This window comes from Dryobates pubescens, chromosome 13, assembly GCF_014839835.1.
Source record: "Dryobates pubescens isolate bDryPub1 chromosome 13, bDryPub1.pri, whole genome shotgun sequence".
Lineage (NCBI taxonomy): Eukaryota > Metazoa > Chordata > Aves > Piciformes > Picidae > Dryobates > Dryobates pubescens.
Genome location: NC_071624.1, coordinates 5,601,735 through 5,627,175, shown reverse-complemented (window position 1 = coordinate 5,627,175; position 25,441 = coordinate 5,601,735). Strand labels below are relative to the sequence as shown.

Below are 25,441 nucleotides of genomic sequence, written 5' to 3'. Positions count from 1 at the left end.
AGGGACACAAGAGATGTCCAGAAAACCCGAGTGCTACAAACCAGAGAGTCTTTCACTTTGTCATAAGTCATAAAATAGTGTCTACTGAAGCGCTCAGGCAGCAACTTCAAAATGAAGTGCGGCATTTCCTCACATAACACAAAATTGAAGAGTACAGTGTGCTGCTGCAGAAGGCTCTCGAATCACCAACATGAACTGATTCACAGGATTAAATGCACTCACAGGGAAAAGGTTTTTGGCAAATACTGGACAGCACGATCCCAGCACAACCTTAACCATGTAAGATTGAAGTCGAGGAGCAGCAACAGGAAAGGACAATGCTACGTGTAACCTGTTCTTACTTGTCTCTGTTGGACCTGTGTGACTGAGTACGCTGTGGTAGACAGCGCATGGCTGCCCTCACAGTTTGCTTCCATTCTATTTTTCTGCTTCCTTTCCCATTTTAAAACTGTCATGAGTAAAAACAGTTTCTAGGGCCTATTTGCACACTCCCAATTGTAAAAAAAGGAAATACTTCCCTTTTCAGAAAGCTGTAGAAAATGTAGGGTAGACATCATAGAAACACTTACACATCTTTAATTAAGACTTTCTATTTTTTACAAAGCACAGCTAAGTTTTCCAAGGCTACACTAGGTCCCTTCTAATGTGAGCCACTCTAGGATTCTAGTATTTATCACTGAACACACACCCTACTCTGCTGCAGAGCCAAACAAACAGATCCACGAATAACATGAAATACCTTGCTCTGTTCCAAATGCCACAGGAGCTGCCACAGGACAAAGACATGAACTCCTAAACTACTGAAGAAAGATTAATTCCCCACGCAGCCATGTCCTAGGCTTCTTTGCATCTACCAGAGAGAATCACTGACCTCTTAGCAAACAAGGAAGACAATTTGTAGAGGATTTGAAGACACGTCTCTAGTTGCGTCCATCCAGGATTTGAAGAATTAATCCTCCTTCCCCAATACAAATATTGTACCAGGGCTAAGATTCAACTGGAAAGCGGTTAAGTCAGCAACATGAAGTATTACCTAAGGAAGCTCAGATGGTCAGTGGCCTAGAGTGTCACACTCATGCTTTGTAAAGACTACAGACTTACATAGGATGGTTACTGAAAGCAGCTTTATTCTAAAGCTCCAGTATTTCTTTCCTGGGGCTGCAAGCTATCTGGCCTGATAAGCTGAACAGATAAGAGCCATTTATGAAAAAGGGAGTTTATACAACAGCAAACCAAGTCTTTACATATCAGTGCCATTATGAAGAACTACCAAACATTCAGAATAATGCTTTATTCTCCTAATTACCAAACTGTTTATCTGTTACTGCTACACCAACGTCCCATTGGCAGGCTGATGCAAAACAGTATGTTACCAGCTAGAACATCTCCCTTCCTTAATTTACTCATGATGAGGCACAATATCCAAGATATAAGAGATGAAAAGAGATTTCAATTTGGCTTTTTTCTGTTTGTGAATGTCCCAAGAACAGTTCCCCCCCTGGCCCCATGAATTTAGTCTTGATATTACACATAACAATACATGTAAATTTTGGCTTGCAAGCTGCATAAACAGCAGTACCATTCCTCTGGGCTGCACCTGCTAGCTTGATCAGAAAGATGCTGTGATGTCCTTTCCCCTTGCCACCCTCCAGCTCACGCAGTCTTGCAGTCACACCTGCTTGTCTGAGATCACCAATGTTTGTCTGAATATAGTATGGCCTAGGTACACAAACTATTCAAAACAATGAATGCACAACTGGTGTTCCTCAGCTTTCAGTGATTTCTGAGTTCCAGCAATATGTTATTAACTACAGATGGGATTATTTGGAATGCTTCATCACTACTGTCAGTTCAACTCTGGCAAGCACAAATGTGCCATGTGTCTGTACTGCTGAAAGAAATCCACAACCTGGCTGTAGGAAGTCATGAAGAGAGGCCAGAACTTAACCCCAAAAAAATCAACACATTTTATTCAGTCACACAGTACAAAAGCAAAGAGGAGAAAGCTAGTTTTGTCAAGAGTTTCTTCTGCTGCCATTACAGGATTATTAAACCTTTAGGAGAAGAACAAGCAGTCCTGTTATATGCACTACTGCCCCAAGAGCCTTAGAGGTGGGGGTATCTACATCCTTCAGAGGGCCTTGGGAGAAGCTTCTCCAGAACATGTGCTTCCTAAAGGACACCTGTCCCCAAACCACGTGAAAGGCAGCTCCATCTTTAGCAAAGAGTGCAAGAGCCACCTCTGCACAGCAGGTAACTTTTCTCCTCTGCAGGTTGAAGGAGAAAATAGGACAATAGAATAAAATAAACAACAGCAAAAAAGCTGAAATTGGTCACTAGAATTTCCTATGTACCTTGCTGCTATGGAATTGTAATCTTTAAATGCTTAAGGTCTTAGCTAGCCAGCCATTATATCCTTGAGCATTAACCTAGTTTGTAACAGCAGCGGCAGGCAAAACAACTCTTTGTGTAACATGTCCATGCTGTAACAAAACCACACACAGTCTAAATTATAGAGATACTAAACCCATTTTGATCCTCCTCAGCAGAGCTTGCAGTTTTTATTACATTAATCTCCTAATAATCATTCATCATGCTGACTTGTCATTTAGTGATCTGCTTTTCCACAGTAACCAAGGTCACCTGGACACTTGGTCAGTGCCTTTTCAGGATGGACCTTCTGCCACAGCAACAGGTAGAAATAAAAATATCTGGTCTTCAGAAATGCTTCAGAAGGCCAATGTGAATTTTTTTTTGCTACAGTTCTCACTTCCAAGAGCTGGAGAGAGATTTTCTTTTCTTATGAATTCAGAAGAGCAGTCAGTGATGGCTCTTATGTACAAAACTCATGCATTAAACAGCTGAAGGCTTTGCTTCATGAAGTAAGAACGAGAACATCATCCTCAACAAGGGTTTTCATGTTTTTAAAGTGTGCAATTCTTATTACTGGCTTAACAAGGGAGCAGTCAAAATACTAGAGCAGAAAAAGGCTTCTATTTTTGGCAATATTTAAAATACAGACACTATTTCCTAACTTCAGTGATTTACCCAAAACATCCAGCAATATATCAGCCTCTCAAGGACAGAGGCACTTGTTCAACACACTAGAAGAGGCTGCCCAGGGAGGTTGTGGTCTCCTCTGGAGACATTCAAAACCCACCTGGATGAGTTTGTTCCTGTGTGATCTACTCTAGGTGATCCCGCTCTGGCAGGGGGTTAGACTAGATAGTCTTTTGAGGTCCCTTCCAACCCCTACCATTCTGTGATTGTGTTAAGCCAGTATTCCTGAGACAGGGCAAGATGAGGTTGTATCTGTGCAATGTCCAGCCTCAAGCTAAGAGCATTACCCTCTTTTCCCCTCTACACCAAATCCCACAATGCAGTTGGAAACAAATCCACAATTCACCAAAGAAAAAAAAAACAGCAGAGAAAAAGGCCCCACATTCCAGGTCCCCCACTTTACTCATTCAGACCAAGATCTCATAAATGGACAGATAAATAAATGAATCAGAGCACTGTGGGGTTTTAAAAGCAGAACACAGGTTTATTTACAATCAAGTTCTTATGGGCAGCTGAATAAATAAAACCCCCATATACTCTAATTCCCCTCTGCAGAAAGTGTCTGAATGAAAGGCTAGGTTAGAGAGATGCTTGTTATAGCAGCCACCCCCTAATCCAGCCCCTCCACAGAACATACTTCCTTAGTAAAATATTAACAAGAAAGAAGAAAATAAAGTGCAAATAAAAAGGCAATAAAACGCTGGTGGCTTGTCTTGAGGCCCAGACAACGTGGAATGGTTTGGCTAGATCAAGTTGTGCTGGGTGGCTCACACCCAGCCATATGATGGTTTTGGATGCTTGAAGGGGGACAGAGCCAAGACACTTCTCCATAGCACAGAGGGCTCCAGCACAAACAGGAATATTGCACATGTGCTCAAAAAAGTGGCAAGTGGCCTGGAATTGCCAGCACCAAAACAATGGATTTGGGATTTAATCCCACTGCTCTCCTGTGTTCTATTATCAGCCGCCAGGACAGGACGGATGAACAGAAAGAGGGACCAAACATCTATATTCTGGCACTGATGTCACACTACATTCTCTTCATCACAGCAGCACAACAAAATTTAAACTTCTCTCTCTTCATACACAGTAACCAAACTGTCTGTGAAATAAAAAGATTCAAAATCTTCTGTTTTGTGACACCCAAAGTGTTGAAGGGCATTTTAACAAATGGGCAAAGGAGTCCTGAAGAACAGATCATTGCTTTCAGAACAATCTGAACTGGGCTTGTAACTCAAAGGCAGAGCTGCCAGAGCCACAGGAGACTCTCTTTAAAAGCTGTTCCAACACTTCACACCGCCTAGGACCTATCCAAGTTTCAGGATCTTCTCACCCCATGCCTGAACCAGGCAACAAGAACAGAAGACAGGAGACAGAACACAAATTATGTCAACATACACAGTAACTTCTTTCCAACATTTCCAACTCAGAAGTTTAGATACATTTGTGTGACAGGGTATTTGGCACAGCTGTCTGGTGAGGAATCCCACTAGTATCTTCAGCTCCACTTGGAGCACAGATACTGCATGTAAAGGCATAACTAAGTAGCATTCTCCATCCAGAACAGCTAATCCCTCACTGAGTCCAACTACCACAGTGCAGTTACAGCCATAAGAAGTCTTCAACTCAGGCTCCTTCTCCATTGCTTTAGAACTTTCTTCTGGAAAGCTAAGCCCATGTGCTTGTTCATATCCCGATTCAGGATGGATCTGGGCTCATGTCTCCATTCTGTTCAGACACAGACCAGCACCACCATACACAGGGGCACTGGATGCTCTGTCTTTAACTCTTCATCCAGTCAAAAATCAGACCACAGGACAACTTTGTTTCCTTTGTCCACGCTGACAACATAGGCACCTGCTGGTGACCACGCGACTGCATTGATAGGAGAACTGAAAGGGAAGCCAGGTACAAGTTTACAAAAACCCTGAATTCCACATCAGCACTTAACACTGGAATGAAATGTTACAGTACTCTAGCAAAAAAGAATACTCTCAGCTCTCCAGAGACGCAAGCTTTTAATAAGCCTAAGAGATATAGTTTCTTCAGTAATATATTAAATGGACTTTATTAGAACCACATCTCAGTTTAAGAATTTGAATAACCAAGCTAACCTTACTCAAATCTAGAAAATACAGCTATATATACATAAAGAATATGCATATTAAAGATTCTTGCACAATAATGCAAGATGCAAAGCTCTACTATTACAATTCTTTCACTGCTCAGCAAGATTAACAATCCAGATGCCTGTTTTGGATTATATGGCCAGCTTCCTCTCACTCTCACCTGTGATGTTTAGCAAGTGTCCTCTCCAATTTCCCAGTGAGCACATTCCAAACATAGAGGGCCCCATCAGCTGAACCAGCAGCCACATAATTACCATCAGGGCTATGAGATCAGAGAAGATGCAGAAGGCAGAGAATAATTTTCAAGTCAACAATTTGGCAGCACACATCATCCCACTCAGCTTCTTAAGCAAACATCTTGGCATTAAGTAGTCTTTCAAGAATTGTGTTACCAGCAGGTAACACTAAGAGGTGAAAGCGCTTAGAAATCAGAAAGTTTCCAAGACACTGGATCAACATCTCTGTCTTGACAAAGAGGTAATGTTGGGCAACTAAAACTGTCCCAGTTTTTCTAGCTGTAAATTGGTACAATGCAGTTAAGTATAAGTAATTACTTTTGCTGGGGAAAGATACATTAGGTATCTTGCTTACATCTGACCTTACCTGAACACAACTCTTGTCCAGTCAGAGCCACATTTGAATCCCTGGGCACTGAAAAGTTAGAATCAGATAACAGTGAGTTAGTTTATAAGAGACTTCCATGTTCTTACTAAAGGGCATGGATGGATTTCTACATGATTCACAATAAGCTCAACTTATTTATCACAACTCTCATTTCTTGTACAGCCTCCTCAATTTCACCTGAAGAAATTCTTTTCTTCATGCCAAAAACTTCTAAGCCAAGCTGTCTTCTTTGAAGAGGCAAATGAAAAGGCCCACCACAACAGGTCTTCACTGTTAGACTCTAGAGAACTTTACTAACCATGCTCTCACCAAGACATACTGAAAAAAACACTTCAGCACTGGAAGCAGTCCACAATCTCAAGTGCTGAAATTTGTTATGTTACTGTGGAGAACATATTCACCTGAATGTCTGCTTGACAGCACTAACCCGCAGATCAATGATCTTCAGTAGATCATCACGGGAACAGGTCAAAAGTTCTGTTCGCTCCGAGTTCAGGTCCAAAGCTGTGATTCTTCCAAGCAGTTCTAGTTCTTTTACTATGCTTTCAGTCCTAATGACAAAAAAACACCAGAAAGAGTAAGAAATAGAAAGAGTAAACCAAGGTCCAGAGGCCAAACCACTGCATCAAAACTTTGACTTGTTCCTATGTAGAAGACAAGAAAAGGCATTACTATTCTGTTCTATTCCTGGATTATTCTCATGTTTTGATTCTTTCCCAAGCCAGATCTCCCTCTGTGGGTAACTTTTCCAACTAGTAGCAAGATACTATGTTCTCACAATCCCACCCTCTCAAAAAAGTAACTAACATGCAAAATGGCAAGTATACTGACCAATCTGAGAGCAGATTGTGTTTGCAGAAACAAAAAAATCCCACCAGCATTCAAGCAAAGCAGTAATGAAAGTTTCTTTCAATGGTCTTCTGGAATTCTCTTAAGTCTCATTAACTTCAAGATCAGAAAGAAGAGTTCCCTAGTTGGGATGGTACAGGGACAGTAAATCCATAACTGTTTTTACACCACAAACTCTCTTAAAATAGTTTTACCTGATGTCCCAGAAACGAATTTTCTTATCAAAATGTCCACTCATTACACATTGCTCGGTACATACGATGTCATTGCAGCTAGATCCTGCAAACACTGTTTTTATACCTAAAATGGACAAACCAGTGACACAGAAATTTGTACTGCACAAACTGATGAAAGCAGACAGAAAATAATCACTATATTACACACACACAGCAGCCACACAAGCAGTGTCCAAGGAGAGCCCCAGGGCAGACAAACTCTATCTTAGAATAATCCTGATTTAAGTCTTCAACAACCTCTCTGCCCTTCCCAATCTCCTTTGCTGTGGCTAATATCCCTTTAAATGCTCCCATGACAGCTGGTTTACTTCCACTTTGTATTTAGACAACTTGCTTGTTAAACAACATGAAACATGTCCTTGACTTATGTTTGTAGTCCAGGTATCAAGGTAACCTTGAATACCAACATCTCTTCCACTGCAAGCAGGTTTAAAAGCCATCAATAAGCCAAGGAGATAAGGAGTTTCTCCCAAAATAAAATCCAGATGCTAGCACTTCCTCCATTTAGTACATATCCAAGAGACTTCCATCCACCTCAGGGTTGAAAAACTCTGGCCTGGCTGCAAGTTTTTAGTGGAAGACTAGAACACCCATCCTCAAACTGGTAAACAATGCTCACATAACACAGCTGCTGTCAATGTAATGCCATTAACAGTGCTTCCTGCATACACATGATTTCTTATTCTTATTTCGGGTAACAAGCAGAAAGAACTCAATTACTTGAATAACAAGGGAAGATGGTATGGCTGCTAATTTTTGCCTTTTTAGACTAGCACGAAGATGAAATAATCTAGCTGATGTCAGACTTCCATCATACTCAGTAGAAGCACAGAGCACAGATGAAAGACAGAAGGTAGGCTTCCTTACAGACTTTGCTGCGTAGGTCCCAGAGCTTGAGGGTCCGGTCGTGGCTTCCCGAAACAATGCGCGCATTGTCCAGGAGGAACTTGGCCGATAGAACTTTGCCGCTGTGACCTGTCAGGGTGTGCTGAGGAGGAGACATTTACATGGTAAATGCAGAGGTTCATTTGCTTCCTCTCCTGGTAGCTTACTAGTTCTGATATTTAACAACTCAGACAAGCTTAAAGTCTCAATTTGCATGTCAACAGTGGTGCTTGGAGAAAAGAAATAATTAAAGAAGTCAGTTACAATTAAAGAGAAACCAACACTGAGTAGGAGTGTTAAGTACCACAGAGCTCAGCCTGAACCTGGGAGACACTAGTCACCTTTGGTTGCAGCTACTCAGAATTTGCAGGCTCTCCTCAATGCTCCATGCACTGAAGGCAACTGCAACATGGCCTTGCAGGCACCATAAAGGGACGAGGGGGTTAAAGCATGCTAAAAAATGGAAATTGTGTCATCAGAATTTTATAAGCAGCTTCTCTCAATAATCCAGTAGGGCATCTAAGTCTCAACTGTTGTAACATCATGATGTCTGAAAGCTGGGACGATCAGGGATTTCACAAAAACTCCCTGCAGCACTTTCTGTAACTGCAGGGAGAGACTCTGTGGGGCTGAGAACACCACGAACCTCATTCACTTCACATTGCCGAATGCTTCCATACTAAATTCATAAAATAGGTAACAACTGAACTGTGAAAAATATGAGACGAATCTTTGATATGTAAGTTAGATTTAAAAAGAAACAACTCAAAGAATTATCAAATTACACAAAGCAATCTAGACTTGGGGAAATAAAGAAAAATCCCCACGAAAAACACAATGTGGGTGAAGTCTGGGGAAAAAGCAACCTTGATACACAACACAAATTCTGAAAGAACACATCACTCCGTAAAGACCGTTTAGTCTTAAGAAAGGACATCAGCTCCAGAAAGGAGTATCTAAACTTTCACTTTGCATCTCTCTCCTGCACTTCCTGCACAATCCTTGTGTATTTACAGTTAGTAAGTAGTTTGAGGTAAAATTTTCATCCTTACTGCCTCCGTACCACACACGTACTCAAAACAAAGACCAGCACAGATGAGGCCATGTCTTGATTACTGGCCTCAGTTTTGGGGTCCTCACTACAAGACAGACATTAATGTCCTGGAGCATGTCCAGAGAAAGGCAACAAAACTGGTAAAGGGTTTGGAGAACAGGTCTTGTGAGGAGTGACTGAGGGAACTGCAGTAGTTCAGTCCAGAGAAATGGAGGTTCAGGGGAGACCTTGCTCTCTACAACTTCCTGAAAGGAGGCTGGAGCTAGGAGGATGTTTGACTCTCCTCCCTAGTAACAAGCGACAGATTGAGGAAATGGCCTCAAGTTACACCAGGCGACTTTTAGATTGGGTATTAGAAGAAACCTCTTCCCTGAAAAGGTTCTCAAAAGACTGGAACAGGTTTCCCAGGCAAGTGGTTGAATCCCCACCCCTGGAGATGTTTGAAGGAGGCAGAGATGTGGTGTTGAGGGACATGTCTCAACACCAAACTTAGTAGAGTTAGATAACGGTTGGACTCGATCTTAAAGGTCTTTTCCAACTGAAACACTTTTATGGTTGTTTTACCTCAGCAAACACTGAATGCACTCACCCAAAGCTGGTAGTCACCAAGGACAAAAAAACAGCAATTACAGGAAGACACCACGAAGCCAGGTAGATGTTCGCAGGGTAAGTAAATTTTTGTAATGAGTAATCTACAGTTTGTTAAAATTTTACTCACTATAATTCATCCAATAGTAGGTTTTGCAGCCAAACATAAGCTGCATAAGAAATGATATTCTCCATGTTCCTAAATGAGACCAGACCTCTCCACACTGAGAACTACAGTATAGCTGTAGGTTGTAACTGACACACAGTGTCAGAAGATTCAGAACATCAAAGCAGCAACTTCTTCAAATAAGAAGCTGAGGGAAAATGTATATAGGCATGTCAATTAGAAAACCAAACTCCTACAAAATTGAAAAGAAACTTTTGGTCAATGAAATATGAATCCTTCTTTAAAGTAAAGCTACATGTTGGACAAGAACATGAGTACAAAGGAGTTGAAAGGACAGAAGGAAATATTTCAAAAGGCAGAGAATAAAACACCTTAAGCCTTGCTGTCTTGAACAGCTACACTCTTGCTTTGAAGACCCTTAAGAGAAAAGATTCTGCTTAGAAGTGTCCCTAAATGCCCAACTTCCAAGATTGTCATGCCCCCCATTAGACAAAAGTGTAAATACAACACAAATAGCCTTAGCACTGCTTTGCCTTCGAGAGACTCACCCGTAACCGATTGTCATCGACTGTCCAGATTCTGCTGGCAAAGTCATTTGATGCTGCTAAGAGGTAAGAACCCTGCAAACAAGAATTATTTTAAAACTGCTTCTGCAAGCCAATAAACAAGTTCAATTCCAAAGTATTTCCAGTAAATGATTAAAATTGTATTAGTGCTGTAGTGCCAGGGAAAAACCCAGAACAAACCAAAAGTAGCACATACCAGTAATGAAATGTTAACAACTTTCCAGAAGGCTATGGTTTTTCTCCTCAAAATGATTTGTAGAACTGTAACTACAGATAAAACAAATAACCATAACCAGATCAAAAAGACATTCTTCTTTCCCTTCTGCTGCAGTATGGAAATGGATTCTATCATGGAGTTTTCTCTCCTCTTTTTGGTTTTTCACGGGGAAAAAGCACAGCATCACATACTCCCACTGCTGAGAGGGGCTAATTCCACTCCGAGGTCTAATTCTTGCTATTGTCATTGTAATTATAAACATTTAAAATCAATATTCAAAAACTAAGTATATCCAAGGAGATAAATTGCCTTGTCTGTGACTTTTGGCTTAGAGATCTTTTGAGTCATCCATGATGGATGGAACGGACAAAGGATTCATCCTTGTTCTTGTCCATCTCCAAAGACTTTCCTGTATCCTGAAAGGCCATTAATAGCTCACGTTGGGCAATTCTCACCTCAGATGTGCTCAAGCAGCTGGCCAAAATCAGAACTTGCTAAAAAAAAAAAATCATCTTTCCCTACAGATTAATAGTGCCAGCAAGCCTCTGATATGAGCTGGTCAGTGTCCAAAGGAAGGATCTTTTTGAGTGTGTACCAATAAAGTTTAGCACACAGGATCACCTAACAGAAGAAATTACATCAGCTTTGGTCTACTATCTGTGCAGTACAAAGCACTGCATTATGGAAGAGGTCTCAGCAGAGAAGTCAGATCACATGTCCAGTTATAACAATCCAAGACCCCAAACTCCTTCAGGTTAAGATTGTTGGATGCTGAGCTCAGTCATGCCTCTAATGCTTCACGTTAACATGAACTGAATACATCACAAACTGTCAGCAAACACTCTTCCAGCCACACCATTACTGTATTGTGACTGGTGAGAAACTGCTGGGAGAAATGGTCATGGAAGTGCAAGTCCTGGATAATCAGACCTTTTACTATTCATCACAGACCTCAGCAGAGCACTTACAAAAATAAACTTCACAGAAATAAAGCCTCAGTATATTTTCTGCTTTTGTGCTGTTATGTCAGCATCAGTGGAAAGATGAAGACTGATTTCTTACTTCAGGCAAAGCCTAATATATTTTGTCATAAAAGAACAGTGCCTGACAGCCAGCCTCCGAGCTGTGTACCATCTCCTGAACTAATGCAAAGATGAGAATGACAGGCTGCAGTGTATCAAAACCTTTGGTGGAATTTTTAACTAGTTTCAGTTACTCAAATATTTTAATTCATTTCTTTATATAACTTTGCCAAGGGTTAGAATGGAAATTGGTAGCAGAGTAAAATATAATTCATTTACTCCCAATTACAAACAGTGGATATTACACAGATACTCACAGCACTATCAAATTCTATGCTTGTAATCCCAGCATTACTACCAGAGAGGGAACCTTTGGGCTCACACCTATCTGCACAGAGAAAGACGAACAAAACTTAAGCAATGGATTAGAACAGAAGCTGACAAAGTGAATTGTAATACGAGTTTGTTCAACAACCCATCATATCCCAAAGCAAAAAAAAGTTTACCTCCCAAGACTTCCCAAAGCTTAACCCTCCGGTCCATGCCTCCTGTTGCTAGTAACCGAGAGCCAGGGCTGAACTGCACAGCATTCACCTCCCCATCGTGTGCATCCTGAGGAGTGGGAGGAACAGAACAGCCACCCAAAATGGGGTTAGCATAGACAACCCCCCACAGATCAGCAAGCTTTAGAACTTAGTTATACAGAACCACATAGTATGTAAGAAACAAAGCCACAGACTGAAACTCTACTATGGTTGATGTTGTACAAACAGAACAAAAAGACTGGTCTCACCTGAAGACAAAAGAAACCACACAGAAAAACATTAGCAAGGACTCAGAGAAACTGCCAGGAGCCTGACAATGCTTCCTAAGGTTATGCTGTATAAAGTAAGGCTTTCAAATTTACATCAGAAAAAGGAAAGGACAGAAAAGAGATGGTATGCTGGAGAAAGAAACTAACTTTTAATTTCTCCATCTAGAGCCAGTCATGGAACATGATCCAATCAGTTCATGAAACCAAAGAACACTCAAGTCAGGCTCAAGTTAGGAAAGTCTGCTAGAAAACAGCATAACATATTAACTGCATTAATTTAGTGTATTGGTGATAATGCTGCTTTACATTGGCGATTAAGTAGTACCAGCACAATTGTGATGGCATCTCACAGACACCTTGGCCTTAAGCTCTCTGTGGTTCCTACCTACAGAGGCAGTGATATCCCTGTACCTGTTTTCTCAGCTTAATGTTTTGAAGCTTTTTGGCCACTTACTTACTAGTGATTCTTAACTTTTTTAAATCTAAGAGAATTTTAAGATTCCTTCCTTTTCCCCAGCATTTATTTCATGGCTTTATATTACTTACCCACACAGTATTAGCACCACATTCTTAATTCATTTGCTGCATTCCTTTTAAAGTATTTTCAGCAACTGCACTTTCAAAATCAGTTTGCCTGGAAAACATATTTTTCTGAAACTTGTTGCTGGAACTTATTTTGCCAACTCATATTTAGGGGTCATCACACTTCAAATCTGATCTTTCTACAAATGCAGAAGAGCCACTCAACAAAACTGGTCAGAGGTCTTGCCTAGAAACCAAGCCAAAGAATGACAGCTGAAGTGACTACCTTCTCCACTTTCCCAAGCCTGTTCTATTCATCTCTCCCATGAGCCCAGTCTGCTCCCTGTATCCACCAAACCTCTGGCAGTCCTAGCATTCATTCCTGGCATGCTCTGCTGGACCTAGACATGTCCTCACATGCCATCTGGGCTCCAAACACAGGAACTAAACATGTATCATCCTCAGAAGGAATACATGGATTCCCATGAAATGATTTGGGACTTTTTACTTCTAATATTGCAGGGCTAAGCACACAGAACCGCCATTCTGCCACAGTCTGGCAGGGTTACTGCTGCAGCTGTTCCTACTCCTGCTGCATGATGGGGAATTGGAATAGCTTTCCCTACATTGCCAAGACTAGGAATCAGCATAGTCTACTGGGGTTTGCCTCTCCATAGGGGGAAGATAGGCTGCATTGCTCTTAAAATTTCAGGTGACATTGCAGAAGATCCAGAGAAAGGTAAAAAAAACCATAAGCTCTCAGTTCTCAAAAACCTCACATACACAGCTCTGTTTATGATGGCAGGAATTAGCCAGGATTTACTTCCGTCCATCAACTGTACTTGCTGTACATAGCCAGAGGAGTAGAGAGACTAAAACATATTGAAGCCATGAACTGATGCTCCCCATTCAAAGCAGCTCCAGGCTGTTATTTCAGTTATGATCCTACCCTCACTTAAGGTTTAGCACTGCTACTCCCTCCACCCTATGACGGCCACTAGAGGTGATGGGACAAGGACAAGCTAGGAATATACAAGCCTCCTAAAGTTGTGCTTTCTACTCCAGATGAAAAACATAAGCCATTTCATATGCATGAAATATCCATACTGAGAATCAGAGTGCCTGAGAAAGCTCAAGACGAATGTTAAAACAAGTAGCTAAGTCACAAGACAATTTACACCTATCTCTCATCTAAAGGGCAATGCCCTTCAGAAAATTTAAGTTTGCCTTTGTAAGATCAAAACAATACAAGAGGTCTCAGTTTGAAAACTTTAGATCACACACAACAAATGAAGACACCCCACTACCGCAAGCTCCTCTTTGGCAGTTCTGTTGGATGACATTCAGTGCCACAACTCCCTTCACTGTGGAGAACTGGAACTGAATCAATCACAAACTGTCAGCAATCTCTTCCTCAGTCATAGCTCTACTATGGCATGACATAACAAGGACTGCTGGGAGCCAAGAGGGTAATGGAGTGTATTTCCCCTGTGCCCTCAGACCTTTTACTATTCATCATTGACCTCGGTAAAACAGACATCAAGCACATTGGCTCAGAGAAGCAATCTGGCTAAAAATTAAATGGGATGAACTGTGCTACCAAATCACAAACTCCTTTTTGTTTGGCAATGTCAATAGAAAGTTGGGGAGATCACTTCCCACACAGAGGATTCGTTTCCTCCAAAGACAGTAAAAGTAATGGTAAAGCAGAGAATTCCTTCTATACTTACGAAGACACGTATGGCAGTAGTGGGCACTCTCACTTCCTTACTGGCACCAGCATGTGGCTCTATATTATCCTGGGGAGCAGGGAACAAGGACAGAGAACGCCTCCTAACATGAAATCAAGCAGACACATTTTAAAACAGGAAGTGAATTCTAGTTCTCTTGAGTTCATCCAGATCTGTACCTGTCACTCAACTACACTGTACAGCAATTAAAAAAAGGGCAAAGGAGTTTAACTTTTTCATCCCGTCTTTCAAAAATACATTTGTCATGTAACATACATAACATTACTTGCAGCTTTAGATGTTTCACAGCATGCCAGGTAAGTTACCTGAACTGATTAGTGACATCACTTTGGAACAAGGAAGAGAAACATGGCAATGACTGCAGTTGAGTTCAGCTGGAGGAACTCTAACTCCATCATTGTGTCTAGGGAGACTCAACATCATTGCAGCACTGCAACCCAGGCAGTAAAATGCTCCATTCAAAAGCTTGGGTTCTACCATTTCAGCAAAGATCATTCACTTAATGCACAGCTTAACTTAGAACACTGGCTCCACTCTGGCTACTAAGCACCGAACCAAATGACCTAAATAACCCTATTAAAGGACCAAAGTGCAGTGGAAAGTAAGAGCAAACCCCATGTATTCGCTCCACAAAGAAGGGCTCATATCCTCTCTGACAGCAGACAGGTTCTAGCCAGTGCTATAAGCATCTGAAATCTAATCAGGATAATGCAGCTAGGTTCCATGTTACTTCAACAGAATACATTCACATGCTGGACTAAGAGTGGATAATGTTTTCACCTGGCAGCATCGGAAGACTGATGTCCCAAAAGGGGAGACTCAGACAGACTGGAGGGAAAGGTCAGAGGTCAGCACACGGCAAGATGGAAGAAACAGGAAGTTGAGGAGAACAAGAAAGAAAAAAAAAAGGCAGAAGCTAGAAGAAAGGCTGAAATAATTTGTTTGTATTCCCTGCATCACCAAGATTTTGATGTACATTGAAACCAATATACAAAACAAAGAGGTGAAAGTGTTCTAACCTACCCAAAGATATTAGTGATAGAGTCCAGAAGGCCTCCAGCTGGCTGGGAGAGTCGCTTACTGAAGGAGGGGAGGACAGGTTTAAACCTGGTGAATAGCTTCTCCACATAAACATCAATACAAACACATTTCATAGCAACAAGTCTCTGGAAAGACTCCCTCCCCTGCAGACCCAGTCCAAAGACAGAAAACACCAAAGGCAGAGATCATTTCAAAAGTCACTGTAACTAAAACTCAGAACATAATCTGTGAGTGAACTTTCTTCAATTTCCTTCAGCTTCCACCTTCTGAATTACTGGGTTTAGATCTAAGTCTGCCAAATCTGAAGTTCCAACCAAATGAATCCTTGCTCTCGTATAACTGCCTCTTACTTTCCACTCACTGCTGTTTCAGAGTAAGGAAAAGATGCATTTTACCTACATGAAGATTATTTTCAACATTTCAGCTAAATACAAAACCCCAGTTATTTGCAAAGTCACACTGGTTTCTTGCATATAAACAGTGGCATAATACAACAGGTACTGTAATACCTATGCTACTGTCTATCCTCTTTTTCAGCTTTTGCTTTTAAGATTAAATACACATTTTTCAGATGCTAGTGCAATACAGGTAAAACAGCGAAGGAAAACCAGCACTTGTAAAACACAGTAACTGAATGCAGTACGTGAATTTCATGTCCAAAGGCAAATAAGAAGTCCAAGTAACATTCCCAGCATTGTTCCAGCTCATACCCCTTGTTCTTTCTCAATGACAAGGTGCAAAAATCTCTTGGACTACAAACCTGGATGTTTGGTTCTTAGTTCGCACTGGAGATGTCTCCTCAGCTGTGTCAGAGGTTTCATCTGCAAGCACTTCAATATCATCATCCCTGCTGAAATGAGAGAAAACACCTCCTTTTCAATTAACCAAAGCTTCCTATGGAAGTCACCCGCCAATGCAGATTAACTGAATGGCCCATACTGTTCAGGGTCTGTTGGTGTCTGCACCCAACCCCTATCTAGGCTTCTCTAGCTGCAGTAACCTGTATGCAGATCCAGGCAACACATATACTGATCGGTCGCTGCCAGAGATACTACCTTCAGCACAGGATGTCTGCAAACAAATACACGCCCCACTTCAATTTCAGTTTTTCATTTCCAGCTGCCAATCACACTATTCACTGATCACAGTGCTAGATTTCCCTCTCCCTAAATTTATCCTACATCCTCTCCAGATTCTCTTTACTACATGCATATTTCAGCTTGCAGTACTACATACAGCACATAATGACCTATCATAGCTGAGCAAGACTTTGCTACAGAGTGAATTATATGTGCTAAACAGTGAAACATGTTTATGTTACTGCCCCAGGGATATCCTATTTTTCACAGGAACTATTAAAAAAAGGCACAAGGGTTTGAATTTTCCTTCCTCATTCAAACTAGACATCCTGATTTGTTTCTGTACTGTTGTGCTTCAGGTGCTGCTCCGTAAGAGAGGTTTTAATTCACTTCACTGAAGTGTTAGCATGCAAGTGAACAGAAGCGTGAGGCTGATGCATGTATCAAAAATTAATCCATTTAAACTACTGAGCTAATGCTAAAAGGTTTTTCCCCATTAGTCATAATGGGTCCTGATGGTCTAGCAATTTTTTTTTCAATGATGTTTTTTTTCCCCTCTACAGCCAGTTTTGCAGGACAACTATATTTAACCACATTCTACCAACTGAATGTCATTTGACTGTATAGGAAGTTTAAATTCAGCATTTAAGTAGGAATAAACACCAGAGTACACCCAGCTGCAAGGGAATCGCGGAGAACGGGACCATTTTTAGTTTAGCATTTCAGAGTATGCCTTTTATGCTCTAAGATTTTAGAGGACAGTACACATGAAAACACAGTGGAAAATACCTACTGTGACTGAAAGCATCAGGCTGACATTTGAATAAAAATTATGCTGATGTTTGTTTTTCGAAATCTCAAGTTTGAGTTACTAAAACTGTATGCAGCAAAAGAATTTTCTATCTTAACATTTCTGAAGTTATTATAAAACCTATGGTGTACTCCTTGAAATGCTGCCATTTTCCCCTTCAGTAATTAGCATACTTAGACAATACAAACCCTCTAAAATGAAGAGATTAAAAAAATCCAAAACATCTGTGAAGCAGAGTTTGAGCAATTTACAGAAACAATCATTTTCTAGCTTCTTTTAAATAGGCTGCTTTAACTTTTTAGTAGCTCATGTCAAATTAAACAGCGAGACCATCACCCACAATAGGAAGTCAAATAATGTGTTGTACTACAGCTACCCCTGAGCTCAGCCCCAGGACAGGAAGGTCTTACTTTGGATAATAGGAAGAAGCTTAACAGGGAAAGCAGCAGACATTACATGTGTTTCCTCTCTCACTGCAATATTATTGAAGAGTTTAACATTCTAATGAGATCTACCATGTGAACCACCACCCAGGAGTAAACACAGCAGCAAGAAGCACAAGATACTAGAGATGGGTTTCCCAACACTTAAAAAAAGCAGTTATCTCCAGTATACTGTTTCAGGACTGAAGAACTATTTTGGAGACCAGAGGCACTGCACAACAAATGTTTTTCTGCTGACATATGTATTTACTGTATGACCCACTCAATTTTCAGGCCACACCATCTGTTTCTAGACATAACAGAGCTCCTTTTTCTGGAAGTTCAGGTAGGGAGAGTTACGGTTCATTTCCGACTTTACCTGAAAATTTAAACACTTCTCTACCTCACCAAACTTAGAAATACAAAGATATTTGTCATGCATTGGCAAAAAAACCCAAAAAGCAGCATGAAGTGATGGAGACACCGTAACTCAAGACTGCTTACGGTTCAACTGGCAGGGGCTCTTTGGCAGCTTCTGCTAGCTCCTTCTGAAGCCTGGCTTGTCGTCTCCTAAGAGAAAGTAAGCAAGGTTATTTTGAAAAACTACCTTAATGCCATTCCAAAGATTACTCTGCACAGGTTAGACAAACTTGGTAAGATTTAAACAAAAAAAAAAATTTAAAAAAATCAGACCACTGCCCTAATTTTATCCTACTGTAAGATACTGAGCACAGGAGAGGCAGTTTTCTTACTGTGAAGAGCAACAGAAAATCCATCAGGGTGGCAATAAGGCAAAGTTCACTTACAGCCCTACCTATGTAAATGCAGATTTGCTTGAGGTACAAGAACTCACAAAAATAAGGATTATGTTAGTAGAGATAATACAAAGCTGCTAAGTACTGAGACTCGTACTATAGCTCTTAATCTTCAAGTATTGTTAGCTGGAAAATAAGGTGAAGCAATTCATAAGAAAAATTTTTATTTTGCAAGGGAAAAAACCCACAAACTTATTTTGCAAGTTATACATAGCTCAGTCTCTTGGCAGCTGCTCCTTTTAGTGGAATGCAAAAAACCATTTAAGTTCATTAAGTATACAAAAGGATAAAACTAGTAGTATCTAGGTGCAATATGAACACGTTAAGCCCAAAGCTAATACCAGTTAAAAAAAATCCAGTTTCTATCTGACTTACGATCTTCAGCCCACAGTTCAGTGTTGTTCAAGAAACAAAAGAACATGTTTTATTCATTTAGAAGACAGGAATTTTTTCACAAAGCATCTGTCTGTATTGGCCAGAAGGAGGAACACAAAGTTCAGGACACTCATTGTGTTGTGCGAGAATAGAAAGATCCGAGATTGAAACTAAACCTGGTTTTATTCTACACACTTGCAAATATTCAGAAATATATTAGGAAGCAGTTTATCAAAGAGAGGTCAGCCTCACCTTGAATCCTTTTCATTTTCTGCATTCAGACGATTGGCTTCTTGTGCTTTCTCTGCCATCCAACGCGAGACCAGCTCTTGGTTGTCTTCAGTAGTTTTCCTAAGTTTCTCCTCCAAGGCATTGAAGGTAATCTGGAGAGCATCATATTCATCTTTCAATGTCTGATTAGCTCGCTCAAGATCTTGCAGCTTGCTACGCAATTCCTGGCACTCTGTTTCCAGTTCAGAGATCTTTTGCAAATACTCTGCAATCCTGGAATGGCACAAAATACACAAAACAATGAGGATTTCCCGTGGGACCTATACCAGCTTCTTTGTGCCTAACAAAGGCATTTACAGTCCATGACTAGAACTCCTAGAGACTATTATAGCACTAATAAATAACTTAACCAGATGTCTGGGTCTCATACCAACCACACAGACAAAACAGTTCCTACTCACTTTGCTTCATTCATCTGCATCTCTCTGTCCTTCTGCTGCATTTGGTTATTCAGATCAATTACAGACTGGGCCAGCTAGGGAAAGGAGAAAATTACATTACAAAACGCAAGGATGACAGCTGGATACCACACAGTGAGCAGCAACCAGCAAGACTACAGTTCAATCTAACACTGCAGCTACAAAGCATACCTTTCAGGCCTTTCATAGCTCTCTAATACAGATCTATTTACTGCCTCTATCACACACAGGTCATACTATAAGGGGAACCCAAATGAGTTGTCAAAAAAGTTACTGTCCTTTCACATCTCACTCCGTTCCCTCAAAAAGTTTAACAAACAGAATGCATATTAGGAAGAATTTTTTCTGGAGTTGTGGAAAAAACCAATACAGAAAAGTTGCCAAGTAAAACCAACAAATGAGTACTAACAACCATGCAACAAATCTCCCTGTTATAGCCAAGACAGCCATTACAGGAGACATGTAGCTCACATACTGTAAACACAGGTTTCATGAAGAGTGTTTCCACAAAGAAAAGTTGCTGGTGGAGTCTCTCTAGTACACAGGAAATAAAAGCAGAGGTCAACACTAAAGGTGCTGCTGCCAGCTCAGCACTGCTCTGTCAGTGAGGAGCAACAAGCCCCACAGGGCGCAGAGCCCTGGCTGCCTGGGGAGAAGAAAGAGTTTTAAGAGCGTCTGCCTGGGTAAGTGGCTTACTTACCTGTGGGGGTTGGCTACTCAGTGTACACCTTCTATAAAAAGCTGGTCCCCCTTTGGAAAACTCAGAATTACTGACACTGGGAGCATGTCCACAACTCCAGTGAGATGTGATCTAAGGAGCATGGTAACTTTCCAGGTCAGTCATCTCTTCCCTGTAAAACTCTACAGTACCATTCAGGTACTACCAGCTCCTAGATGCATTCAAACCCATGGCTGTGTTTTTAAAACAAACAATTGTGCCAATGAAGCCTCCACATCTTCCTGTGCAAAACCCCCTAGAATAAAATATATAGGGTACTTTTTTCTCTCTTCAGGGCCTAAATTTCAGAGCATACAGGACTCCTGGCCTCTATACTACATCTACATTGCAGAACCAGTACTTCCTTTTCAGTATAACACCATGGCACTCTCAGCCTTTGCTTGTGCTTGTTTTGTCCCCTTTTTTATAGGGGCAGTCCTGCAAAGTCAGGCAAAAGTACACAGAGTCACCTCTTCTCTCACTCAAACACTTTTCAGTGTAGAACCAGCAGTCATGTGCAGCTCCAATCTGCATCAGGTCCCCCCTCCTCTAATAAGTACACATAAATATCTACAATCAAGTGCTTCTTAAAAATCATGCTATGCTGAAAGTATAAGCTCTTATCTCCTGGTTGTCAGTTTTAAAAACCCACCATGTCTGGTTTATTTTAATCAACAACACAAGGAGCTTAAAAAGACTGTACATGAAAAGAAGAAAAACAATGAGGAATGAGTAAGTGTGGTAAAATGAAGGTCATGTTCACAAAAGGTCACATACAGACCATGCAGAACACAGAGGACTTTCTAACCTCGCCACGTTTCTTATGCAGCTCTGTTAGCTCCTCTTGATGCTTTATCTTCAATTGTGCCAGCTCCTGCAACTGAGCATCATTCCATGTTCCATCATGTCCTGGACTGAAGTTTGAGAGAAAGAGGATGTCAAAGTAGAATCCAATTACCTCTGTGCCTCTGACATTCCTTCTTTGGATTTTCTATACTACATCAGGCACTAAACCACAGCGAGCTCCCCCACAGCACGCTTCTTGCCAACCAAAATATAGTAAACATACTGGGGACATACTGAGGACTCTATTCACTTTTTTATACCTTTCTAAAAGGGAATTGAAATGAAAGATGACTTAGCCTTTGCTTAATTCTGCAGAAAGGCAATCAAGTCTTAAAAGTGAATTCCCCAAATTATGGAGGAGCTACAAGTATTTTGCCACCCCAAATTTGTTTTAGAGTGCAGCAGTGGGCCTTGAAGATGCTAGCTATCTGGAAAGAGCATAACACAGGGCAGAGAAATCAAAAGCCAGGGAACCAAGGGTATACTCCCAGGGTTTATAGTCCCAGACATTTCTCCATTGCCCTAAGTTAACAGCCTTTCATTGTGTAACAGCTTTGGAGTGTTTTTAAATTATATTCTACAATACAGTTCTGCTGTGAAATAAGCTGAAATTTCCATACACCAGAAGAACACACGTCACCTCCAAAAACTAGGACTGTAACATTTATCATTCACATCTTTGAAAGTACAGAGACAAGAACAGAATCTCTTTCTAAAGCATATAGAAACATATGCATAATCACACAGACTTCCAGCAAGTTTGCAGCTATATTTTAAATTACAACTTTAAAAAAATAATTTTATCACTGTTGTACCAGACAGAGTAATTGCAAGCAGCTGTTTCTGTAGTCATTCTGAGCTAGAACAATCCAGTGGGAAACAGATAATGAATTCAAAAAGCTGAAAGGGTCTCACAATGAGAACAGTAACTTAACGCTCCTCTCAAAACCAATCAACATCTCATTGAACTAATGAGGTTCTAGAAGACACTCCATTTCCAAAAAACTCTGCCCAAACAGAGCCAAGTGCTGTGATAACATCCAACACATCCTGTAACTCTGGCCTCTGTAGCCAGAGCTAGATAATCTTCCTTGGCATTAAGGTAATAGAAAATTTTTCTTGGGCTATCTTGGCTGAGAGAATTCTGTTTGGGAAAAAAAAAAAGTCACATACTGAGGATAACATCAAATCTCAGCTTATTATTTATTTTGAAGATGCTATTTCGGTGCATTTCTTCTCATCCTCATCTGTTCCAGCTTCATCTCTTAAGAGCAGCTTTCAACTAGGATGAGATTCCCCTGAACTAAAGGTGGTTTGAGACAACTGCAGGCATCAAAAAGCTTTTGAGATCTTTCACATGGACATCAACTCCAGCCTGCTGGCCAAACACTGACATTTTGCCTGCAAAATCAGTTCTCTTCCTTACCAGTAATAGCACACAATAGCCTTAGCTATATTTATGTTTTGTATCTTTAGACACACACAGTTTTGCAAAAAGAGCTTCAGTAAAGGATGTGGGAAGCAATTTCCACAGAAGTGTGAACACTCTGAGCTACTTAGTCCTGACTTTTCTTCAGTTATACAGAGCAGAACCCAACAGCCTTTACATGCTGGGATTTACTGTCCAGACAAAGTCCAGACTGCATATTGGTTTGCTATGGATTCAAGCGCCAACAGAAAAAGCAGCATGACTCCCTGTCTGCAGCACTCAAGTGCTAGTCTCTGGTTTGAAAGGAAGTTTCCAGAAAAGAAACTCTGCTAAAAGCAGACAGAAGACATTCTTTTTAGCCTATGGTGCTTATTTAGGACATGGGATCATGATTTTTGCCATTCTTCTCTTCTACGTGGTAACAGAGATCAAGAGAAATTAAGATGTCAGTTTCTCCCTGCATTGCAGTGTTCATAAGACTAAATAATTTCAAGAGTCATATCATAACCATTAGCAGCTAACACCAGGCAAACTTTATAAGCATTACAAAGCAGAGACCAGAAGCAAAAGCTCCTGGTTCACCTCCACAGCCTGAATTTGTGATAAAATTAGTATCTCTGCAAAACTTACTTTCTGCACTGCATGCTGCAAATGTATTGAAACTTCATTGTATCCTTAGTTACAATTCATTTTTAATTCAATATATTTTCCAGTTTGTTTTATTCCAAGTTACTGTAGTAACCTACAAGTTGTGTATTGCATCAAACAATGGTTCAGGGCACATTGTGCATGACAGACAGCTGACTGACAGAAAAGGAATTTTAAATACCTCATCTCATGTCTGCTTTGCATCTCATATTTTTCTGCTTGAAGTTTATCAGCCAGCACTGCATGAAGGTCCGACTTCTCTAGTAGCTTGTTATCTAAAAGGGCAAAAAGTGTAATTAAGATAACCAAAAAGCATAAACAGATTCCCACCCTCTTCTTCTACCAGCTAAGATCTAGTATCTTTAATTAATCAGGCAGAGTCAAACATTATGTAAGCCTCCACTACAATAGTGTGCACTCCTCTCTGATGTCAGCAGGCTAAAGCAGTACAGTTCCTAAGAATTCCTCATTAATCCACATGCTATATGGGACTGGTCTTACAGCAATTCAATAGAGACTGCTCAAGTGTATTGTCACCTGCTATAACAGAAGGAGTCCAGACTCTTTATAGCCCTTCAAGCAGTACTAACATGGAAAAATGACCTGTCAGAGAACTGGTCACATCCAACACTACCCAGTCCTGCTAAGGTTCGTTTATTTTCTGCACCCCCTGCTCCCCTCCCACCCCTAACATAAAGTACCTTACTGTGAGCCAGCAGCATTAGGTGACACCCTCGCTCCCCACGTACACACTTTCCATTTGCTCCTGTCACAGATGAGGCCGAAAAAGCATAGGCAAGTAAGCCCTGGGCAGAAAGTGCTTGCCCCTGAATAGTTATAAATTTCACAAAGGCTAAACACGTGGACAACAGCACTATTGTGCTCAATTCCACAAACATCTGAGCGGGAATTGTGCAGACAAGTTAGAGACATTCAATCAATGTCCATAACACACGTTCAGTTTAGCCTGGCAGGTAACCAAAAGAAACAACTAGCTTAATTTTATCAATAGCGTACAAACCCCAACTCCTCTCAGTTCTAACAAACATCTCCCAAACAATCTGAAAATCACGCGAGGCCCTCAGGGAGCCTTTACTACCGCGCTTCTCCCACTTTCCGAGAAGGGAGGGGAAGAAAATCCTCCCCTCGGCCTCGATGCCCCCCGAAGCGATGATCTTACACTGCCCGATGATCTCCTCGAAGGCCTGCCGCTGCAGCCGGTCCCGCCGCCGCAACTCGGCCGCGATGTGCCGCTTCCACGGGGGAAAACCGGCAGCGCGCAGCCCCGACGCCATCTCCGCGGCGCAGCTGCAAGGGGCAAAGGGGGCGACGGCCGCCCAGGCCGCGGCCCGCGAAGGGCGGCCGAGGGGAGGGGGAGGTGGGCTGCACTGCCGTGAGGCGGCGAAACACCAATGCCCGGCCCGCAGAGTGGCGAGCGCGGCAGCGAGGAGCACGCTCTTAGAGCCAGGACTCGCCCGGCGCGGCCCGCAGCCCACGCCCCACGCCCGCCATGGCGCTGCGGCCGCGCTCTGTCAGGGGCCCTCAATCCTCCGCGGCGCACCTCAACAGCGACAGTAGCTGTCCCGCCGCTGCCTGTCTACCTATCCCCCCACCCACGGTTTCACAAACCCCACTACACTTTTTCCCACGCCGGGAGGCCCTTCTGTGCAAACAGTGGGGTCAGTCCCCACCGCCAGGCGAGCACGAGAGCAGACACCCTTCTGAGGGGAGAAGGCCTCACGCCGCGCCATTTTGTGCCTCTTCCCGGAAATGCGTGTGAGCGTTGTCGCCATCTTGAGAAGGGCGAAGTCCGTCATCCGGTCCGCGTCGCCATCTTAGGAGGGCTCAAGTCAGCCTTGCATAGGCGTATGCGCATGCCTCGTGTGGCCCTTCCAGGGCCGACCATTGCTGTCGGGTGCCGCCCATCTCTGTGAGGGTGGGGATGTTATACCAGTCCTGTCCTGCCGAAAGCACAGCATCGCCGTGCCGGCCGAAAAAAGTACCGGCAGCCGCAGTTAGCGAGGGGAGGTTTAGGGGGCTGGCCTGCTCCTTCTTGGCAGCCGATAGTGCCTGCTCTGGGGAGAAATCAAACCCCTCTGCCCG

The 25,441-nt window shown here is 41.9% G+C and overlaps 1 protein-coding gene and 2 non-coding genes across 5 annotated transcripts; all 3 read right to left on the bottom strand.

The window, feature by feature from the left end:
• Window positions 1–3,499: 3,499 nt before the first annotated feature.
• Window positions 3,500–24,960, bottom strand: ATG16L1 (autophagy related 16 like 1). Of its 3 annotated transcripts, none has more exons than XM_054166191.1 (19): window positions 24,519–24,960; window positions 23,520–23,613; window positions 21,224–21,329; window positions 19,680–19,753; window positions 19,240–19,491; window positions 18,302–18,367; window positions 16,246–16,335; window positions 15,468–15,524; window positions 15,225–15,272; window positions 14,424–14,526; window positions 11,864–11,969; window positions 11,675–11,745; window positions 10,101–10,172; window positions 7,766–7,886; window positions 6,857–6,962; window positions 6,215–6,364; window positions 5,793–5,840; window positions 5,350–5,451; window positions 3,500–4,952 (listed from the first exon to the last, which is right to left on the bottom strand). In XM_054166191.1, exons 1-19 carry the CDS (start codon window positions 24,631–24,633, stop codon window positions 4,859–4,861), a joined length of 1,875 nt encoding a protein of 624 aa, XP_054022166.1. In that variant the 5' UTR covers window positions 24,634–24,960; the 3' UTR covers window positions 3,500–4,858. The 3 variants fall into 3 exon arrangements, with proteins under 3 accessions (XP_054022166.1, XP_054022167.1, XP_009899280.2); XM_054166192.1 differs by having other exon boundaries at window positions 16,246–16,332; XM_009900978.2 differs by lacking the exon at window positions 15,225–15,272 and having other exon boundaries at window positions 16,246–16,332.
• LOC128897778 (small Cajal body-specific RNA 6) lies at window positions 11,025–11,287 on the bottom strand. Its single transcript, XR_008462595.1, has one exon. It is a non-coding gene; the product is annotated as a small Cajal body-specific RNA 6 (non-coding RNA).
• LOC128897777 (small Cajal body-specific RNA 6) lies at window positions 13,947–14,217 on the bottom strand. Its single transcript, XR_008462594.1, has one exon. It is a non-coding gene; the product is annotated as a small Cajal body-specific RNA 6 (non-coding RNA).
• Window positions 24,961–25,441: the final 481 nt, after the last annotated feature.